Below are 17,470 nucleotides of genomic sequence, written 5' to 3' on the forward strand. Positions count from 1 at the left end.
GCTATTTTAATGTTAATTACTTCAACATTTTTGATGAGCAAAACTTCACCGGAAACACATTAATAATTATTATTGACTCTGTAGATATAATTATAATGTAATGAGCTTGGAACAGATTTTATAAGATTTTTACAAGAGCTCGGTTCTTTGATGTTCCAAGAGCTATCAGTATGAGAGATTCACCTTCTACGCTACTAGTGCTGTGTGCCTGCCTGGCCTTAGCTCAAGGACAGCTAACTAACATCACTATAACTGTCTTCATAAGTGGGCTCAGTACAAACACAACAGATCAAGGTCAAGACAAAGTGGTTTTTGTCAGGGACTTGGATGGGCGACAGTTCCAAGCAGCAGTGGACCTGGCTGTAGAAGCAGTTAACAATCATTCTCAAATACTAGAGGGCTACAATCTGCAAGTAGAATATGTTGATTCACAGGTACATCTACATGTAGTTCATAAATCATGTAGATCTAACCAAGATTCTATTATGCATAGATTTATGCATAGATAGTCTTGTTTACACCCTGTACTGTACTGTCTAGACCTAGTTAAGTTATGCTGCTCAATTTACAGTTACAGTAACAAATCATTCTGCAAATTGCATTCATTGATGCAAACTTAGATACGCACGCACACACACACACTCACGCTCAATCATACACACGAACACATACATTATACACTCACTCACGCACGCACACACACTCACACACATGCACATGCCACAGTGCTCAGCTGGGTCAAGTGTTCAAGGTTTCATTGACCAAATCTTTGACCCAACTGGGAGACTCCTCATCATTGGCTCTGACTGTTCCACGGCAACAGAGCCAGTTGCTGAGCTGGCACCTTTCTGGGGACTAGTGCAAGTGAGCTCGAAATAATTAATTAACCTGTATGCAAGGATACAATACACAGTAGACTAAGCCGCCCTTAGTGATAACTACCTGAAATTCAATGTTCTCTGGAAGTAATTACCTACAACACATAATTATAAACATAATTATATATGTTTATAATTATGTATAAGTATACTTATACATAATTATAAACATAATTATGTATAAATATACTTATAGGGATGTGAATAGCTATGTTCACCTTTTTACTTTCACTTATAACATTGTGACTTGCCCACCTAACCCACCCTCCACACACCAGATATCTCCTCTCTCTTCTGGCCCTAATTTGGTGGCAGTGGACTCTCCTTTCACAACCTTCCTTCGTCTTGTTCCCTCAGATACAGCAGCTGCAATAGGCGTGGTCTCACTGATGGAGCAGTTCAACTGGACACGACTGGGGCTAATCACTCAACAAGAATTATCATTCACCTCTGTAAGTGGATGGATGTACCGTATTTACTTGATTAAACGCCCTCCTTGAATAAACACCCAGGGTAAAAGCTCTGTCTTTGTCAATAAACGCCCATCTTACGGTCAACCATTTGCTCATTAATTATTCATGAGCTAGATCTAGTGATCTTTTCCAGCTAGAATGAGCTGGAAGTCCAGCTGAAACGCAGTAGTCATTTCATGGCTTGAATATACATTTTTACTATAAAGCTTAGGTATAGTCTACTGTAGCTTCACTATATGCAGGGCGGGTCGAAGAGATATTTCGAAAAAAGGCTACAATATACTGAAAGCTCACAAGAGGCTGTTTTCCTTGGCTCTGGCCGCCATTTTAAGTGGAGTTAGTCTACATATTATTATTTTGTGAGAGTTTGTTGGCCTGGAAAGAAAAAAACGCTTCGACCCGCCCTCCAGAATGGTAAGAAGCATCATATAAGAGCAAGAACACAGAGCTAGAAGTGTTTTTGGAAGTTTAAAATGACTGCTAGTTTTGTGTTGTTTCTAGTAACTTGATGATCGCTCAGAGCTTCCACTGGAAAATGTTTTGAAGACTGATACTTGTCATACAGGATGATACACCAATATATTTATCTTGTGTGTGCTTCAAATTTTTATCATGGCATTATAGTTTCACAAAAATCATTATAAGAAAATCATGAATATTCATGAGCAAACTGTTTACCGCAACCTTAAATAATCGCCCATATATGGGGCGTGGCACTGTGGGTGGAGCTGAAATAGCACATGGAACCCGTTGCAAGCATGGCAGCATAGAATAATAATACTTTTTATGATGCATCGATGGCAGAGAGAGAGATACCGACACAGAGGGCACTCCTATGACTTAAATTTAAGCTGAGAAATAGATTTAAGCTGAGACAGCAGCCCAAGAATAGCACAATAACTGCTGCTGTGCAAGAGTTTTAGAGGAGACATAACAATAAACGCCCTCCTGGATTAAACGCCCCCTCTAAAGACTTCCATCTGAAATAAACGCCTGGGTGTTTAATCAAGTAAATACGGTACATGGATAGCTGTAATTGTAATTATGTTCTAGACATGGTCATTTTAACCTACATGTAACCAAGGGCATATCGACCAGTCCACAAAGGTCGAGCTACGTCCTTAATTAACCTATAATATGATAATGATCTAAGCGATGTGTCTTGAAGCCATTGCTCATATTATTAGTGATCAACTGATATTACATGTAGTGATCAACTGCAGGCAAGAAACATGTTTATAATTATGTCATACCATTTGAAACACTCCTGCTGTGTGTTTTGTCAGTCAACTATATTACAGTCATGAGCCAATTGCTACAGGCATGCCCATTATTCTAGAACTTGTAAGTATATACTCGCCCAGTTTATATTGATCAGTGAAATATAAATACAGTAGAACCTCGATTATCCGGCCCTCCATTATCCGGCTTGGTAATTTTCTTTTTAATAATTCAGAAATGGGCGTGTCTCTTAAATGTGCATTGCAGCTGTTACTATGGAGACAGGCCTGCTTATCTCTTGCGCATGCGCAGACAACCATGTTTATCAATAAAGTGGATGGATCAAGGTGTGGTTTATTTTGATTATCAGTTATCTGGCCTGCCTCTGGAACCAAGGTGTCCGGATAATCGAGGTTGTATTGTACTGGTATTGCATACAACATAATTACAAGACCTAGTACTATTCCATATGTAACTGCAGGTCCAATCATCTTGGTACAACAAAGTATTATATTTAGGCACAATCCATATTATAGTGTGTAGATTGCTCGCTGATTGCTGTTAACAGTGTAAGGAAGGAACTGCAGCTGTTTTTTTCCTAGCACAATGCACCAGTACCTTACGTACTATGTACATAAATAAAGGAAAGAGGAAACAGAAACATCCTTGTGGTACAGTCCGTGTTTCCCCGCTGCCTTCTAGCATGCAAGAATACGATTCCAAGACTTAACCAGTACAGTAGTATCTGTGATGGCAAATGGAGTTGTTAGAGGCACTGTACGTGTAACGATGGTTATAAATAGAACACTCTATAATTACTTGTGTTTTGGGTGAGATCCAGACACCCGGCCACAGCTATAAAAGGCGGCTTACCTCGAAATTTCCCCCAATAAAAACACAATCGAGGCACTGGTCAAGACAGTTTATAAACAATACCTACCTCTCTGAATGGTCGTTTTTCAAGCAGCTTAGTTAACGCTATCATGCACAGTCAATTTAATGCGAAACGCGGATGAGATCAATAGCCTTCTAACCACAAGCATCAAGCCTGCATGTGTGTAGCATGTGATCTGCTTCTATTTCCAATTCCTTTATGCTATTGCTGACGAATAGCACCAACTTGTGGTAATAAAATACATAGGAGCATGCAAAGCATTTTGGGGGCGAGCGTGAGCGAATTGTGTATCGATCTTGTTATAATTAAGGTATAGGTAGACATAACTGAAAATTGACGATGTGAAGCTGCAAGAATTCCAAAGATGATAGCTTTGAGTGAAAGTGAATGTTCAGCCTAGCCGAATGTTAAAAAAGCACAGCAGTAGATCTAATGCCAAAGCTGAGTCAAAAGAGCTGAGTGCACAGCCCAAAAGGAGGAGCAAGGTTATTTCAAGACAAATATGGCTCCTGCTGGACCCAGTACAAACAGTAAACATGTACATGTTGGAACACATGTGTTGATGACAAATAACCTTCTAGCAAGTCTGCTGTGACGTGCTGCAGGCGTGCCTATGCAATCAAGAGTCTCTGTGTCCCATGAGCTTGCAACCATTTGCCTAGCTTATTGTACGCATGCGCAATAATTCACGTAGAAGTTGGTAAAGAATTATGAGTCCCAAAAGCAAATAATTATCGTGCCAGTCCAAAAAGACAAATTGCAGCATTGATGACTAGGTACCGTAATTGATGTAATTACAGCGCCACCATAATTTAAGCGCCATGTCAGCATCAGCATAATTTTTTAGGTCCTAAAAGAGCGTCAACCGTTGCTGGAATTATTTTTTTCTGGCGCTTATAAAAAGGCTTGTTTGAGACATCAAGCTAGACAATCATCCTGCATCTTTAACTTCCTTCACTTCCTAACAGTTGTCTAACCCATGCTACAGTCAATGAATGTTGTTCACGAGTCACTCAGCTCTCACGGTGCAGCTAGCAAGTGAAACTGAGCTAGACCACGCCCATTTTCTCTACGAATTCTACTAGCTGTAGAACATAAGCGCCACCATAATTTAGGCGCCAGCTGGGCTGAACGCAATTTTAAAAAATGTGCTACTCAGAAGTGGAATTAATTTTTTCTGTCGCTGTAATTACATCAATTACGGGTATGTGTACACATTACTCCACCCAGACCGCCAGCCGTCTGATGGAACTGTTTGAGGAGAGGAACTTCACCACATACAGCCACACCTTTAACACGGGTGAAAACCCAGTGAACACTTTCCGCAATTTATTGGTGAGTTTCTTCAGGTGTGTTTGCAAAGAATTTAGAATTATTACTTCATTGTAGAATTCTCCTGCAAGAATTATCTTCCTCAACGTTTACCCGTCCTACGCACTCGAAATACTCTGTCAGGTATATCCCCCACACATGCACACACGTACTCAATAACATCAATTATAGTACGTACTGGTTGAGGTGTTTAGTGTATTTAACTATTGAGACTGGGCCTTATGTATATTGTCATTGCATGTACTAGAATTCTTGAAATCGGTACTTTTACTTCATTATGCCTCGGTGCGCATGCATAAGCGAGGTATACGGTAGTATGTTTGTCAGTCTGTGTAGACTGCTACAGCTGCTCAAGGATCAATGAAGTGCAAGTAAGAGTTTCTATAGGCTTCTAGTCATGTTTACTTGGATTTTAATTCGTGGATTTGCAAAATAATGCTTCGTTCTCGAGTTATGCCTAGTTTTGCTTACTTGGAATGCCATTGCAGCCTTTTCAGAAGAGCACGTAGCCAAACTTGTTTATCGAGTGTCGCTACTCTACTTAGTAGATAGCTCTGAACTAGAACGCTAGCTATTGGTACTAGAACGCTAGCTATTGGTAGCTACAAGAGTAAGAAGAGAGCTGCAAGGCTCTGCTGATGCAGCCGGCCATTAATTTTAGACTTGAACTTTTGGCATCGATCGTTTTTAACAACAATCATGGTCGATTATTACCCACTCTTTGAGTTTTTGCATGCAGCAAAATTATAATTATTGCAAAAATGTTCATCATGTGTATAAAAGCTATTAGTAGCTATGTTATGTAGCTTTGGCATCTCCACCGAGGCATCAGCACCTGCGGTGCTTTCATTATGATCATGCATGCTTATTGAACAGGCCACAAATAGAGCATAATTATATGGTACACTCACCTACAGGCACATCGGATGGGCCGTACATTCTCTGAGGGCTACCTATGGCTGCTCTACTCTTGGTACCCTCAGGAGTGGTGGACAACTGGCGCTGTCTATGACACTACTTGTCGGTCAGAGGAAATCCAGAGTGCTCTGGACCATGCCATTATCATTGACTACTTGCCTTTGAGTGATGAGGCCGAGGGGAGGGAAGAAGAGACAGATGCTGGCCTAGTGAGTGAGCGTACTTCATATTTTATTGTTTTGACCCTTTACCAGGTTGGTAAGAAGATTTATTTTATGTTACTGTAACGTAACCCTTTACCAAATGGATATGGGACTGCATTATTCCCGGTAATGAACATATATTTATGCCTCAAGGCATAGCCGCACGAGGGATACAGTAAAGCTGACTGTGTGTGTGTGTGCGTGTGTGTGTGTGTGTGTGTGTGTGTGTGTGTGTGTGTGTGTGTGTGTGTGTGTGTGTGTGTGTGTGTGTGTGTGTTCCAGCTGTAACTGCTCAACAGTTGCAATGCGACAAAAACTAACAGCTTCTATAGGCTTCTAGCCACATTCTCTTGGATTTTGATTCGTGGATTAGCAAACTAAAGCTTCTTTCTCGAGTTATGGCTAGTTTGACTAACATTGAAGGCTGTTGCAGTCTCTTCAGAATCTTTCATAGCATCATATGTTCGCACAAACTTTCTATTCGAGTTAGCCTTGCACTAAAACGCTAGCTACAAGAGTCAGAAAAGATCTGTTAAAACTGCTAGCTATAGTAGCCATTATTGTGAACTAGTTGGGCGTGGCTCGACCGTCCCTGACGGGAGGTCGGGTTGCAAGCCTATCTGGGATTTGTTCTAGCGCCACTATATAGCGCCACTATAGTGGCGCCCTATCAGATTGAAGCATTTTTCACGTGCTTGGTTACACTTCCGTTTGCATCTAGTTGCAAAACCGCATACAAGTGTATGCTGGTCTACACGTCATCAAGTCGGTTAACACCCACTTGAGAATAACAATATTCATAGCAGTGTTACGTAATGCAGCAGGACAAATCCCAGATAAGTTTGCAACCCGACCTCCCTTTAGGGACGGTCGGACCACGCCCAACTAATTGTGAACTTGATCTCTTTGGACACACCCTTTAATTATTCCTGTGGATGCAATGCGCATGCGCGCTCATCCCCACATGTTAGAAAATCCAGTGGCAGAATCAACTTACTTCTTTTTCTTGAGGTCCTGGCATACCGGTAATTAAGCCACAAAACAAATGATACCATATAGACTAGATAACAATAGATACATGTACACAAGTCTTTTCTTCTCAGTATTAAATGCACACTTTCTGCTTGTTTATATACTATACTGTCTGTGCTATACTACTGTCTGTGCTTAAATTTACTCTGTGCCTTTGACAAAGGTTTGCTCCCACTGTTTGGCTACAGGCCATTAAATAACTGCAGTTGCTTCAGTATGATCGTTGATTGAATTCTGTGATTGAATTGTACTTATCTCACAGAAGCACATTGCAATTTATTTACCTCTTCTACAACACTCTAATACTTTTGAGCAAAAGCAAAAACATGGCGAGAGACATTAGCAAGCAACACTCGTTTACTCTAGTGACCCACCAATAGTGTAGTTAGCCTTGAGACCAGGCTGTTTGTTGACAGAAAGAACGCCTCGTCAAGTTCCTATATAGAACTCGTGTTGCTGAGTCAGGAATTTTTTTGACCGATAATTAACTGCACGCCCACAGCCGGTTGTGAATATGATTATAGACAATCATTCCACGGTTAGTACGATCAGCTAGCTCATGTATGATCGATTATGCGCGTCATGTCCTGTGTGGCATATAGGAATTAACTTGACCAGGCGTTCTTTACAGCCTGGTATCGAGGTTAGTATTAACTGTATGTACCCATTGCCAATGCATGTCCCTCCCTATTGCATAATTAGAGTGGTAAGCCGTTAGAAGCATTTTAGGTAATTGTTACTGACCCTTTACTCTATCCTCAGACCCGTGCCCAATACGAGAGACTGCTCAGGGAGCGAATAGATGAAGTAGGTGCAGATGACTCTTTCTTCAACCTTACACACCTCTATTTTGATGCTGTGCTCATGGGAGCCCTTGCACTCAACACTACAAACGGTAAGTGTGTGCTTTGTTTACATCCTGTGGCAGATCCAAGGGAGTTTCATATGAACCACCCTTTTGGATGATGTCTAAGAGATCTGATCAACAACATGCTAGCTATACGTATTAAAACACTGAGTTAGCCAAATATGTCACTTGTTTTACACACTCAGTAATTTCCTTAGCCAAGATTCTTGCCACTGTGCGTGGGTGTAAACACGTTTGAAATAGGCCCTGATAAATTATGCTCGGAATGTAGCATAATAGGTGTCTAAAGAAATAATACGCATCAATGTCCAGTTTTGGTAAAAATCATTACATTAAGTTTTGCATAACGACATATTCAGAGCAAAAAATGGCTGAAGGTGAATATTATGGATTAGTTCAAGTCAGCAAGATAACAATTATGTCTTGTGTCAGTTGTGTGCTGTGTTTATGTATATATAATTTTCTATGTCACATTTTTTAGGGGATACATGTACCGTATTACTAGAATATTTTGCGGGCGAAAACACCTTTGCGAATGAGCCAAATCAGCAGAAAATTTGACTCTTTGCGATCAACTATTAATAGCGTTTTGGCAAGGATCGTGTGTATTTACTAGTAATAATTTAGGTTTTGCAGATTTTATTGTTGCAAATTGATCAACCATCACAAAGTTCGAAAATGTTTGATGCTCACAAAACATTCTAGTAATACGGTAATCAGATTTTTGATGAGAATAATCGGATTTATTATCGGATTTTATGAGAATAATAGGCACATTTTTCAAGAATTAAAAAATAGAATAAATTTATCAGGGCCTATATAGTTTGAAACCCCCTTTCTCCTATTTCCTGGATCTGCCACCGACACCCTCTACAACATGCTATGTACATGCTATGTTACAATGCCACAAGCTGGCCCAGTAGGTGGGGCCCGAGATCAGGCATGTGATCTACTTTGTTGCATGGAACAATTTGCTGCATAGAAACCATACCACCACATGAGTTCCTCAGGCACCACAAATAGCTAGTATGGAGGATGGCCTCTGGTCTCCAAAGATAACTTTACCCACGGTGCAATAATTATACTTATAGCGCTAAAGTTTCGAGGCGCTTAATTTTTTCGCTGTTTTCGAGGGTTAACAATCCTCCATGAATTAGGCCGACTAAATACTTAGCTAACCATGTCGCGAAATTTATTGAACGAAGAAATTTAAATGCCTCGTGCTATACGTATCATACAGTACGTAAATTATATTGGCACTCACCACAGTGCACTATAACATTTTATATCAGGGACTGATCTCAGAGATCAAAATGCAACTATAACAACTAATATTTGTGGCCATCCCTCCGATAATGTACATTTTGAAACTTGCACATGTAGCATGCAGTATTTTCCTCTACTACTGTTACAATGTGTATAGGCAGTGTGGTAATGACAGTGTACTGCAGTAACATACCTAATAAGGCAATATACGATGTACAGATTATTCGAACTGCCGTTTAGCCCAAATTGTGTTGTTGTTGTCAAAAAAATGTTTACCCTTGTGCAGCAATGTACAATATCTCCATGTTCAACTATAACACTACGGACATGGTCTCTATCAACATTACCAATACAATACTGGCAGCTGCAATGGGACGGAGTTTTATGGGTGTCTCAGTAAGTGTCTTTTATTATAACCTTTCATACATGTGTAACTAGCTTAATGATACGTATGTGATCAGCTATGCATGGAAGAATTTGAAGTAGGAAACCATAGCTGTTTGTTTGAGCTCACAATTGTATAACTTACAGTGTAAATGTGTCATAGTTATTATGACCTTGCATGTTGTTTGAACTGTGTTAATTACATTGTGTGATGATTCGTTGTAGTAACCTCCCTATTTGTGGTGTACTATAGTGATGCCATCATAGCAATGAGCTCATATTCTGAGCTCCATGAATATGATTAGATCCTACACTGTACTGTGTCATACGTACTGTTAGTCTGTCATGTACATAGTACGTGTAGTGACATACCTACGTGCAGGTGATTGGTGTTTGAAATAATTATTTTCTTAGCTATATATACAGTCATGTGTTCATAAACTTCCTCTGACTCTGAAAGCGTTGATGCATAGTGATACACTTTGTGTGCATTCAGTTTATTATAAACAAACATGTTGTCTATTGCTATATCAGAACTTTCTGCTTTGGATTGTAACATAAAAATTATTATCAGCTAAGCTCGGTTTGTTCGTTCCTGACCCGGGTCCATGTATGTGCATGCACTTGCGTATTTATCATTTCCTGAACTGCTCTTTGTGTTGCAATTGATGGTTTGATGATGATTGTGCAGGGGTTAGTGAACCTTGGGGGTAACAGAGAGATTGCTCCTGTCATTAGTTTCCGTCAGTACCGAAGTGAGTGACACACACACTGTGTATGTGTTCTGCATGTACAGTACAATACGTACAGCTAGGGTAATTGCCAATAATTATTGAACCTGATAATCACACAATAATTATATGTTTTCACGTAGCGAGTGGCAACCAACAACTGGTGTCCATTTTCATTGGGAACGATTCTTACTTTCAGAATGCAGATGAAGTATTTCCCTGTAAGTTGAAACTTAATCATCAAAGGGATTCTATTTCTCAAGTGTTATCATAAAGTAGTGTTTTAATTTGACAACGAAATTAGTCACCCTGAATGTTGTTTTCCCTCGATCTTAGCTCCTGGAACTCCAACTGATGAGCAATATGTTTTCATCTCTGAACCCTTGTTCATCGTCTACACCATCTTATCCTGTGTGGGCATCCTGTTTGCGTTTGTAGTGGCTCTCTTTCTTTGTGTCTTCAGGCAACGAACGTGAGTGTATATTAATGCCGTCTTTTCTTGCGGCCTGGTTTGAGACTAAGTATCGATATCCCTTCACTACTGTATACTTAACATTATAAAGCTCTGTTCGTTCACCCATACTATCACCACACTATCCTAGTGTCAGTTACAGCTACTTTTTGATACATGTATATACATCCTTGAAGCCTTTGTAGACTACCGTACATAGCGTGATTAAGTGGTTCAGTCTCTAGCACACCCACAACACAATCTAAGTGATTTTCCACATCTCCACACAGGGTGATCAAGCTGTCTAGTCCCCTACTGAATATGCTCATCATTGGTGGTACAGTATTGTTCTATATTGACGTCATCCTGTTCGGTATCGACATAGGAACCTCCCCCTTTTCTACCGTCACTGCTCTCTGCATGGTGAGATGCTCACTTACTCTGCTTTGTTCAAAATATCCTGATCTGTATTATTTATATAATTGCCAACCCAGTCCATGCACCTCTGACACGTACTATTAACTCACAGTAAATGCAATAAAATTATAGTGATTCTAACATCCTGTTTGGTGATCAATAATACGAACAAGATTAGTTCATCTGTTCAAAGACCCTTAAAAATGCCGAATATTGACTTCACCCTGTTATTTGTATGGCTATAGCCATGGGAATTGTAAGGCTGTTGCAATAGTTGACATAGTTATAGTTCAAGTACAATAACAGTGACTAATGAACTCGTATATAAACAAAGGAAGCCTTGTGTAACTGTTAGGGTAGTGATGCAGTATCACATATCATATATTTATACATGCACGTTCTTGCAATGATAACGTAATGTAAATACCCCCCCCCCCCCCCCCACTGGGATGTGTACCTCATTGCTTTGAGCTGCCAATAATATTCATATGGTGGTGGTTGTTATAAACTGTCTATTTTGTTGATGTTTTTTTATCACTAACTCTGCTTTGTCTCCATTCACCCACCCACCCAGATTCGACTATGGGTGACCACCTTCTCTTTCTCCCTCCTGTTCGGTCCCATCTTTCTCAAGATCTGGAGAGTCCATTACGCCTTCTTCTCCAGAAATAGAGACAAGAAACGAAAAGTGAAGGTACTAAAAGGCAATGAAACACCTCTATAGTGGCTTCCTACACTAGGATTGTGGGTGGTTTGTACTAACCACCTCTAGACACAAAAAAATACCCAAAATGTACAACCACCTGTTATGCCTATTGTAGTTTTACCACATGATAGGCTGCTAATCTGTGTGTTGATAAGGCCACTATGCATGCACTTAGAAAATTCTGGGCACAATACATCACACTTCTCGATCTTACCCATGAGGAGCATAATTATTAGACGTGTCATCATTGCCTTAGTGCACACAGAGGTTTCCATTGTGTAGTCGCTATGCCATATGTCGTTATATGTTTTTGTTTGTTCTTGACAGATTGTTCCAGACTGGGTATTGTTTATTGCCATGGGAGTCTTGCTAACGGCCGATGTGTTCTTCATGCTCTTTGTGACAGTCTTTCCTGATGCTAGACTAAGCCTGGAAAATCAGAACCTTGAAGTCTCTGTAACCGTGAGTACAATAGATAGTTGCGAATGAGTGATATGTTTATCCAACTCACCACAACAAGAAGCATTGCTACACACTAAACACACACACACGCACACACACACACACACACATTGGAACGATGTGTGTGTGTTTGTGGAACACCCACCCACACATTGTTCCATCCACACCACCTCACCCCCTTCTCACACACACAGTCACCAGACCTACCACAAATAATTGGCGTGTGTATTGCTCCACATTCGACTATTTGGATAATAGTTTTGTTCGTCTACAAGGGGCTCCCCCTACTGATTGGACTGTTCCTGGCTTTCGAAACAAGAAATGTTAAAATAAGACAACTGAACGATTCCAAAATAATTGGAATGTCTGTCTACTGTGTAGCCATTCTCTCATTTGCGGCGGCCATAATAGGATATCTTATACAAACACCTGATGTCTTCTATGGTGTTATTGGGATTCTCATCATTGTGTGCAACACCACAGTCCTTTGCTTACTTTTGATACCAAAGGTAGTACCTGCATGTAACACCTTGTGATTCCTGTTAAATTAACTTACGTAGAGTTTCATAGTTTGGATCAAAGGGCATCACAGGAAAGTGTGTGCTAATTTAGTATGCAGATCATATGCTTAATATCACCCAAAAGGGAAACAGTACTTCCTCTCCATTGTTATAGCATACTGATACAGTATTATGTTGAAGCTTGAATTTCATTTCTGTTAAACTCCCCTCCCCCTCATCCGCATTCAGCATGTATACAATTCTACAGTTCTATGCTTTGTGGAAGGATCCAGAGGGCTTGCGAGTTTTATCCTCTCCACAGCCACAGCATTCATCTGAAGTATTTGACACAATTTCAGGGCTCAGTGATGAAGTTAAAAAACTAAAGCAGGAATTGAATAGGGTGGGTGGCTGAGTGATCGCACATGTTATCAAACTTATTATTGATTCTATATAATTATACAAATCTACATACCTCAGTTCCTTTGTTATACGTTAATGATCTTAATCAATCCTTGTTGTTGTTGTACTTTTCCCTGTATGACAGTATGAGATAGAGCTGTGCACATGTGTATCATGTGATTGTTTCTATATGCAGCTGAGCAGTCCACCTGCTGAAGGGAACATGTCAATAGACGATCGATCGAGGACTATTGATGACAGTTTCAAGATTGATGACAGCAACGGGGGTAATGTTCAAGTACTAGTCGACAAGAAAACTGTTCATTTTACCCCATCAGTCAACAATTAGGCAATTAGGTAGAACTCTTTGTAGTGTGACACCCTTTGCACCATTATTATGGTGCCCAGAAAATATCAGTCAATTTTTCTTTCTTGTTTAAAACATTTCACAAAAATATTGTATACTATAATTATAATTATAATGAGTGAATAAAAAAACTTGAATTAACAATTAAGTGACTTGGTGATAAAACAGTTATTCAACACATTGCACACAGTACGCATATACAATGTACGTGACACACAAGAGTTGAAACACACACATAATATGGTTGTAGCTTACACAGCAACAGTATGGGTCAATGTGGAGAAAGTATCTGTTTTTGTCCTGAGTTGCAACTTTCTATCTGTTACCGATTGTTTCCACTTGTTTTTAATGAGTGACACAACTGGTGGGGCAAATAGAAGCAGTAAACTGCTCAATAAAATCCCGGACAAAATGAGCATGAGCAAAATGTAGTGGATGTGTTGGTCCCAATTGACGCTCTGTAGTGTAGCAATAAACACAAATGGGTATCCGAACCAAGTTATCAATATTTGACAGAATGCTAGGATGCTTATGCTCTTGACTGTTTTGAACTGACGGTTGATGTGCCGCAATGGTAGTGACAACCCCAAAGAGAGAAATAACAACACCCCAACGTACAGTATAGGTAGAAGTTCCCAAATTCTAGGAACACATATTGCTCTATTGGATTCAGTCAAATCATTTATGAATGTCATTTCTTTCCAAATATGCTCAGTGGAGGTGACAGATATTGATATTAATATGACAACCACTGGAGAGACGAGTCCAAGTACACATAGGGCCAGTACAGAGTCTCGTAGAAGCAGTCCACCAGGGCGGGTGAAATGAATAAATATACGGTAGATTCGAAAAGTTTTCATTAACACTGTGGCTACAATGAGAGTGAAACCTGTTTGAATGAGCCATATATATACATTGCAGAGAGTATCTCCCACAAGTTGAGGATTACTACTCACAAGACGAAAGTTTTTCCAATCGATTACTGTAAGCAGAACCATTCCAAACAGTAACAAATAGCAGCCTATGAAGATCAGGTTATTCAGCCTTGGGCTGTTGGCTTTTATTAAAGGGTCCTTCGACTGCCATAGATTCACAAGGTGTATAGAAATAGTCAAAACAAGCAGTAAACCAATGAATATAAACCCAATTGCAGCTACTCCTGTTTGTATTCCAACATACTTCTTAGGAAAGTAGTCTTTAATAAATGATCCATTTATATAATCACTAGAGGTTCCTATGAGATTCAATTTTCCGCTTACTACTTGTTTGAAAGTAATGACACTGTGAGTTTGACCGGTGTTATTATCGAACTTTATCATTCCTGAGGCTCCTTGAAATACGTCAAGTGTCAATATATTCTCTTTAATAGCTCTCGCAATTTCCTTACTCTCCACTGAGCCAGGTCTAAAGCGTGAAGTGAGATTGTGCTCGAGCCTTCCCTTGCGAATTGCCTGATCCAAGCTAAGTCCAAGCGTCCATACCGCATCATAAAACACAGGAGCGTATGAAATACCATGAGGATACTGACCAAAGACATCTATTCCCTGCTCACCTGAGTAAGCATTCACCTCAGCTGTGTAGCTGTCATTGAATTCGTCATAGTTCTGTTTTGAGACAATTTGTGTTTTGCTGTCGTCAGCAACCAGCTGATATTGAAGAAAGACAGATTTCTCAAAGGCTCCCATCAACTCTTCATTGGTGCAAGAGCTCTGATCGTTCGGATTTATAAGAATGCTTCTCTCGATAAAAAACCATTGGGTCTGTTTGTATATTAATTGAGGCATACTTTTGTATGCAAAACACATAAACTTATCAGCAGTGTTGCGGCTTAGCAACACAATGAATACTCTCAGGTTTGATCTGGTGATATCCTGGTTAGCATTGAAATTTGCTTCACCATCCGTAACACGAAATGTTGTGATATTATATAGAGTGTCGTCAAAGATACCAGGAACGGACTTGTACAAGTCCACCCAAAAAGTGCTAGAAACATCCAAAATGATACCCATTGAATTCCACTGTTCTTGAACGGCTAGTTTCTTCATAGCAATTAGAAATGCATTCCCAGAGCTAAGTGTGGAAAATGTAAAGGGGAATCGTGTTCTGTTCTCTAGGGTAGGACTTGTTCCAATGGTTACTTGCACAAGAGGATTTCTTTGAGGCACACTGAGACCACCAAGATCGATCGCATTCACAGAGCAAGCTGGTCCAACTATGCCGAGAATGTTCTGTTCACCATAAATCACTGTCTTTGCATATGTATCTAGCAGTCTGCCTTCCCTCCCCACCAAATCATGACAACTGATGCTTTTTTCAATCAGCACAAGTTCATGTTCAGGTAGAATATCTGATCTGTTGTTGATCTGGTTGGCAGCTAATCTTGCAGCTGGAACCAGAGCTGGTCCTCCATCCCAGCCAAACTGACTGCTATCTTCATCGTGAAATGGAGTCAGTATGAGCAAATTGAGCTTGGTCTTTGATCCACTTGCACTGGGTTCGAGTAGATTTAGCAGTTGCAATGTCACAACAAAGTTCCACACAAATAACAACGGCCTCATTCTCAAAGAAGTACTTATACTAGACTATAGATTTTGTTTTAGATCGAAGTCTAACACTTCGTACTAAAATTACGATAATGAATTAATGAGCTGACTGGATCGACATGATAATTATCATTATAATTAGCAAGTTATTTACGCAAAAACCCACATCCTGATATAATCTATTAATTTTTGTCCAGCTCAGCACATCACACACAAGTTATTTCTGTGTAATGTGCTCCTGCACACACACAAGCAATGCACCTCTGGCCTCTGAACTTGCTAAATTGTGGATTAAAATTTAATCCACAATTAATTACAATGCTGACATTATGAATTATGAATTATAAAGGCAATACACGACCACAATGTCATAATAATACATAAAGCGCTATGGCTTTGAGCGTTCTCTAATGGAGGGGTCGCTTTCCATACATTTTTCCCAATTCACTCCATCGAATGTTGTTGTACGCACACTATTAACAGTGCCAGAGTCTAAGCAGTGAGGAGCAACTCCTCTGCCATCTGGGTTCGAACGTGGTGTGTAGAAGCTCTGCACTCCACACACACTGCAGAATGTGTGCTTGGCATGATGGGTGTTGAAGGTATAGGTAGCTATTTTTTCTTCACCCTGCAATGAAACATTGAATCAGCAGTGATCACAGTACCCATGCATATAATAAAGGAGAGAGAGTATCGAACCGAAGCAATACCTTGCATCAAATGTATTCGGAAAGTAACGCGACTTTCTCCTTGGTAACTGACCAATTCGAGCGCCTGGAGCCACCACTTTTCCTCGAGGCAGCAATAGTGTTATTGCCAAATTGTCATTAATTGATCACCCGTTTCAGACAGGAAGTCACATTACTTTCCTAATACACATTCTGAATATAATTATTATGATTATCTAATGCAAAGCAAGGCTTCATTCGATACTGTCTTTCATTCGATACTCTCTTTCATTCGATACTCTCTCTGATAATAATTATATACTAGGCCTAAATACTTACCTTCAGTAGTGTAAAATCTTTTAATGGAACAATGAAATGTGTGTTTTGCTTTTTTACGCAGATGCTGCAGCTGAAACATATATAAAGTGTATAGGTATTGAAATGTAAATATGCTAACTTGCAAATGATAGCATCCAGTATTTCTGGAGCCCACACCTCAAATCTAACTGCTCCACAATGACAGCCTCCAGTGTGCTTTACCTTGTGATCCATAGCCTGGGAAAAAGGAAAAACACATCATAGTAGTGTGATATGATTCTGTACATACCTAGTACGTACCTGTACCTCTGCTATCTATGCTACTACTGTCTAGTCTAGGCAGTGTACATGCACCGAGACCTGCACTAAGCTGAGCTCTAAGCTGGGATTTTATGTGACGACCAAAACCAGACTAGAGGGAACCCTGCAGGCGTG

The 17,470-nt window shown here is 40.0% G+C and overlaps 2 protein-coding genes across 3 annotated transcripts; one reads left to right on the forward strand and one right to left on the reverse strand.

Annotated features, from left to right (window-relative positions):
- Positions 1 to 168: 168 nt before the first annotated feature.
- LOC135351763 (gamma-aminobutyric acid type B receptor subunit 2-like) lies at positions 169 to 13,654 on the forward strand. Its single transcript, XM_064550851.1, has 17 exons — positions 169 to 434; positions 727 to 864; positions 1,157 to 1,330; positions 4,698 to 4,802; positions 4,857 to 4,922; positions 5,717 to 5,926; positions 7,715 to 7,847; positions 9,373 to 9,482; positions 10,162 to 10,225; positions 10,345 to 10,422; positions 10,538 to 10,673; positions 10,943 to 11,075; positions 11,644 to 11,763; positions 12,103 to 12,237; positions 12,432 to 12,746; positions 13,006 to 13,140; positions 13,336 to 13,654. Exons 1-17 carry the CDS (start codon positions 171 to 173, stop codon positions 13,486 to 13,488), a joined length of 2,469 nt encoding a protein of 822 aa, XP_064406921.1. The 5' UTR covers positions 169 to 170; the 3' UTR covers positions 13,489 to 13,654.
- Positions 13,655 to 16,376: 2,722 nt separating this feature from the next.
- LOC135351777 (centromere protein V-like) lies at positions 16,377 to 17,453 on the reverse strand. Of its 2 annotated transcripts, none has more exons than XM_064550872.1 (4): positions 17,336 to 17,453; positions 17,175 to 17,272; positions 17,057 to 17,126; positions 16,377 to 16,677 (listed from the first exon to the last, which is right to left on the reverse strand). In XM_064550872.1, the coding sequence occupies exons 2-4, from the start codon at positions 17,267 to 17,269 to the stop codon at positions 16,438 to 16,440; spliced, it is 405 nt and encodes a 134-aa protein (XP_064406942.1). In that variant the 5' UTR covers positions 17,270 to 17,272; positions 17,336 to 17,453; the 3' UTR covers positions 16,377 to 16,437. The 2 variants fall into 2 exon arrangements, with proteins under 2 accessions (XP_064406942.1, XP_064406943.1); XM_064550873.1 differs by having other exon boundaries at positions 17,325 to 17,435.
- Between the last annotated feature and the right edge of the window lie 17 nt (positions 17,454 to 17,470).

Source organism: Halichondria panicea, chromosome 17 (assembly GCF_963675165.1).
Source record: "Halichondria panicea chromosome 17, odHalPani1.1, whole genome shotgun sequence".
Classification (NCBI taxonomy): Eukaryota; Metazoa; Porifera; class Demospongiae; order Suberitida; family Halichondriidae; genus Halichondria; species Halichondria panicea.

What these genes read in the sequence shown, in the direction of transcription:
- LOC135351763 (XM_064550851.1), top strand. Translation starts at nt 171, where the DNA reads ATGAGAGATTCACCTTCTACGCTACTAGTGCTGTGTGCCTGCCTGGCC. An exon ending in ACACTTTCCGCAATTTATTG is followed by an intron (nt 4,803 to 4,856) that starts GTGAGTTTCTTC and finishes ACTTCATTGTAG; the next exon opens with AATTCTCCTGCAAGAATTAT. An exon ending in TGCACTCAACACTACAAACG is followed by an intron (nt 7,848 to 9,372) that starts GTAAGTGTGTGC and finishes ACCCTTGTGCAG; the next exon opens with CAATGTACAATATCTCCATG.
- LOC135351777 (XM_064550872.1), bottom strand. Translation starts at nt 17,269, where the DNA reads ATGGATCACAAGGTAAAGCACACTGGAGGCTGTCATTGTGGAGCAGTT. An exon ending in CTGGATGCTATCATTTGCAA is followed by an intron (nt 17,127 to 17,174) that starts GTTAGCATATTT and finishes TATATGTTTCAG; the next exon opens with CTGCAGCATCTGCGTAAAAA. An exon ending in AAGATTTTACACTACTGAAG is followed by an intron (nt 16,678 to 17,056) that starts GTAAGTATTTAG and finishes GTTTCATTGCAG; the next exon opens with GGTGAAGAAAAAATAGCTAC.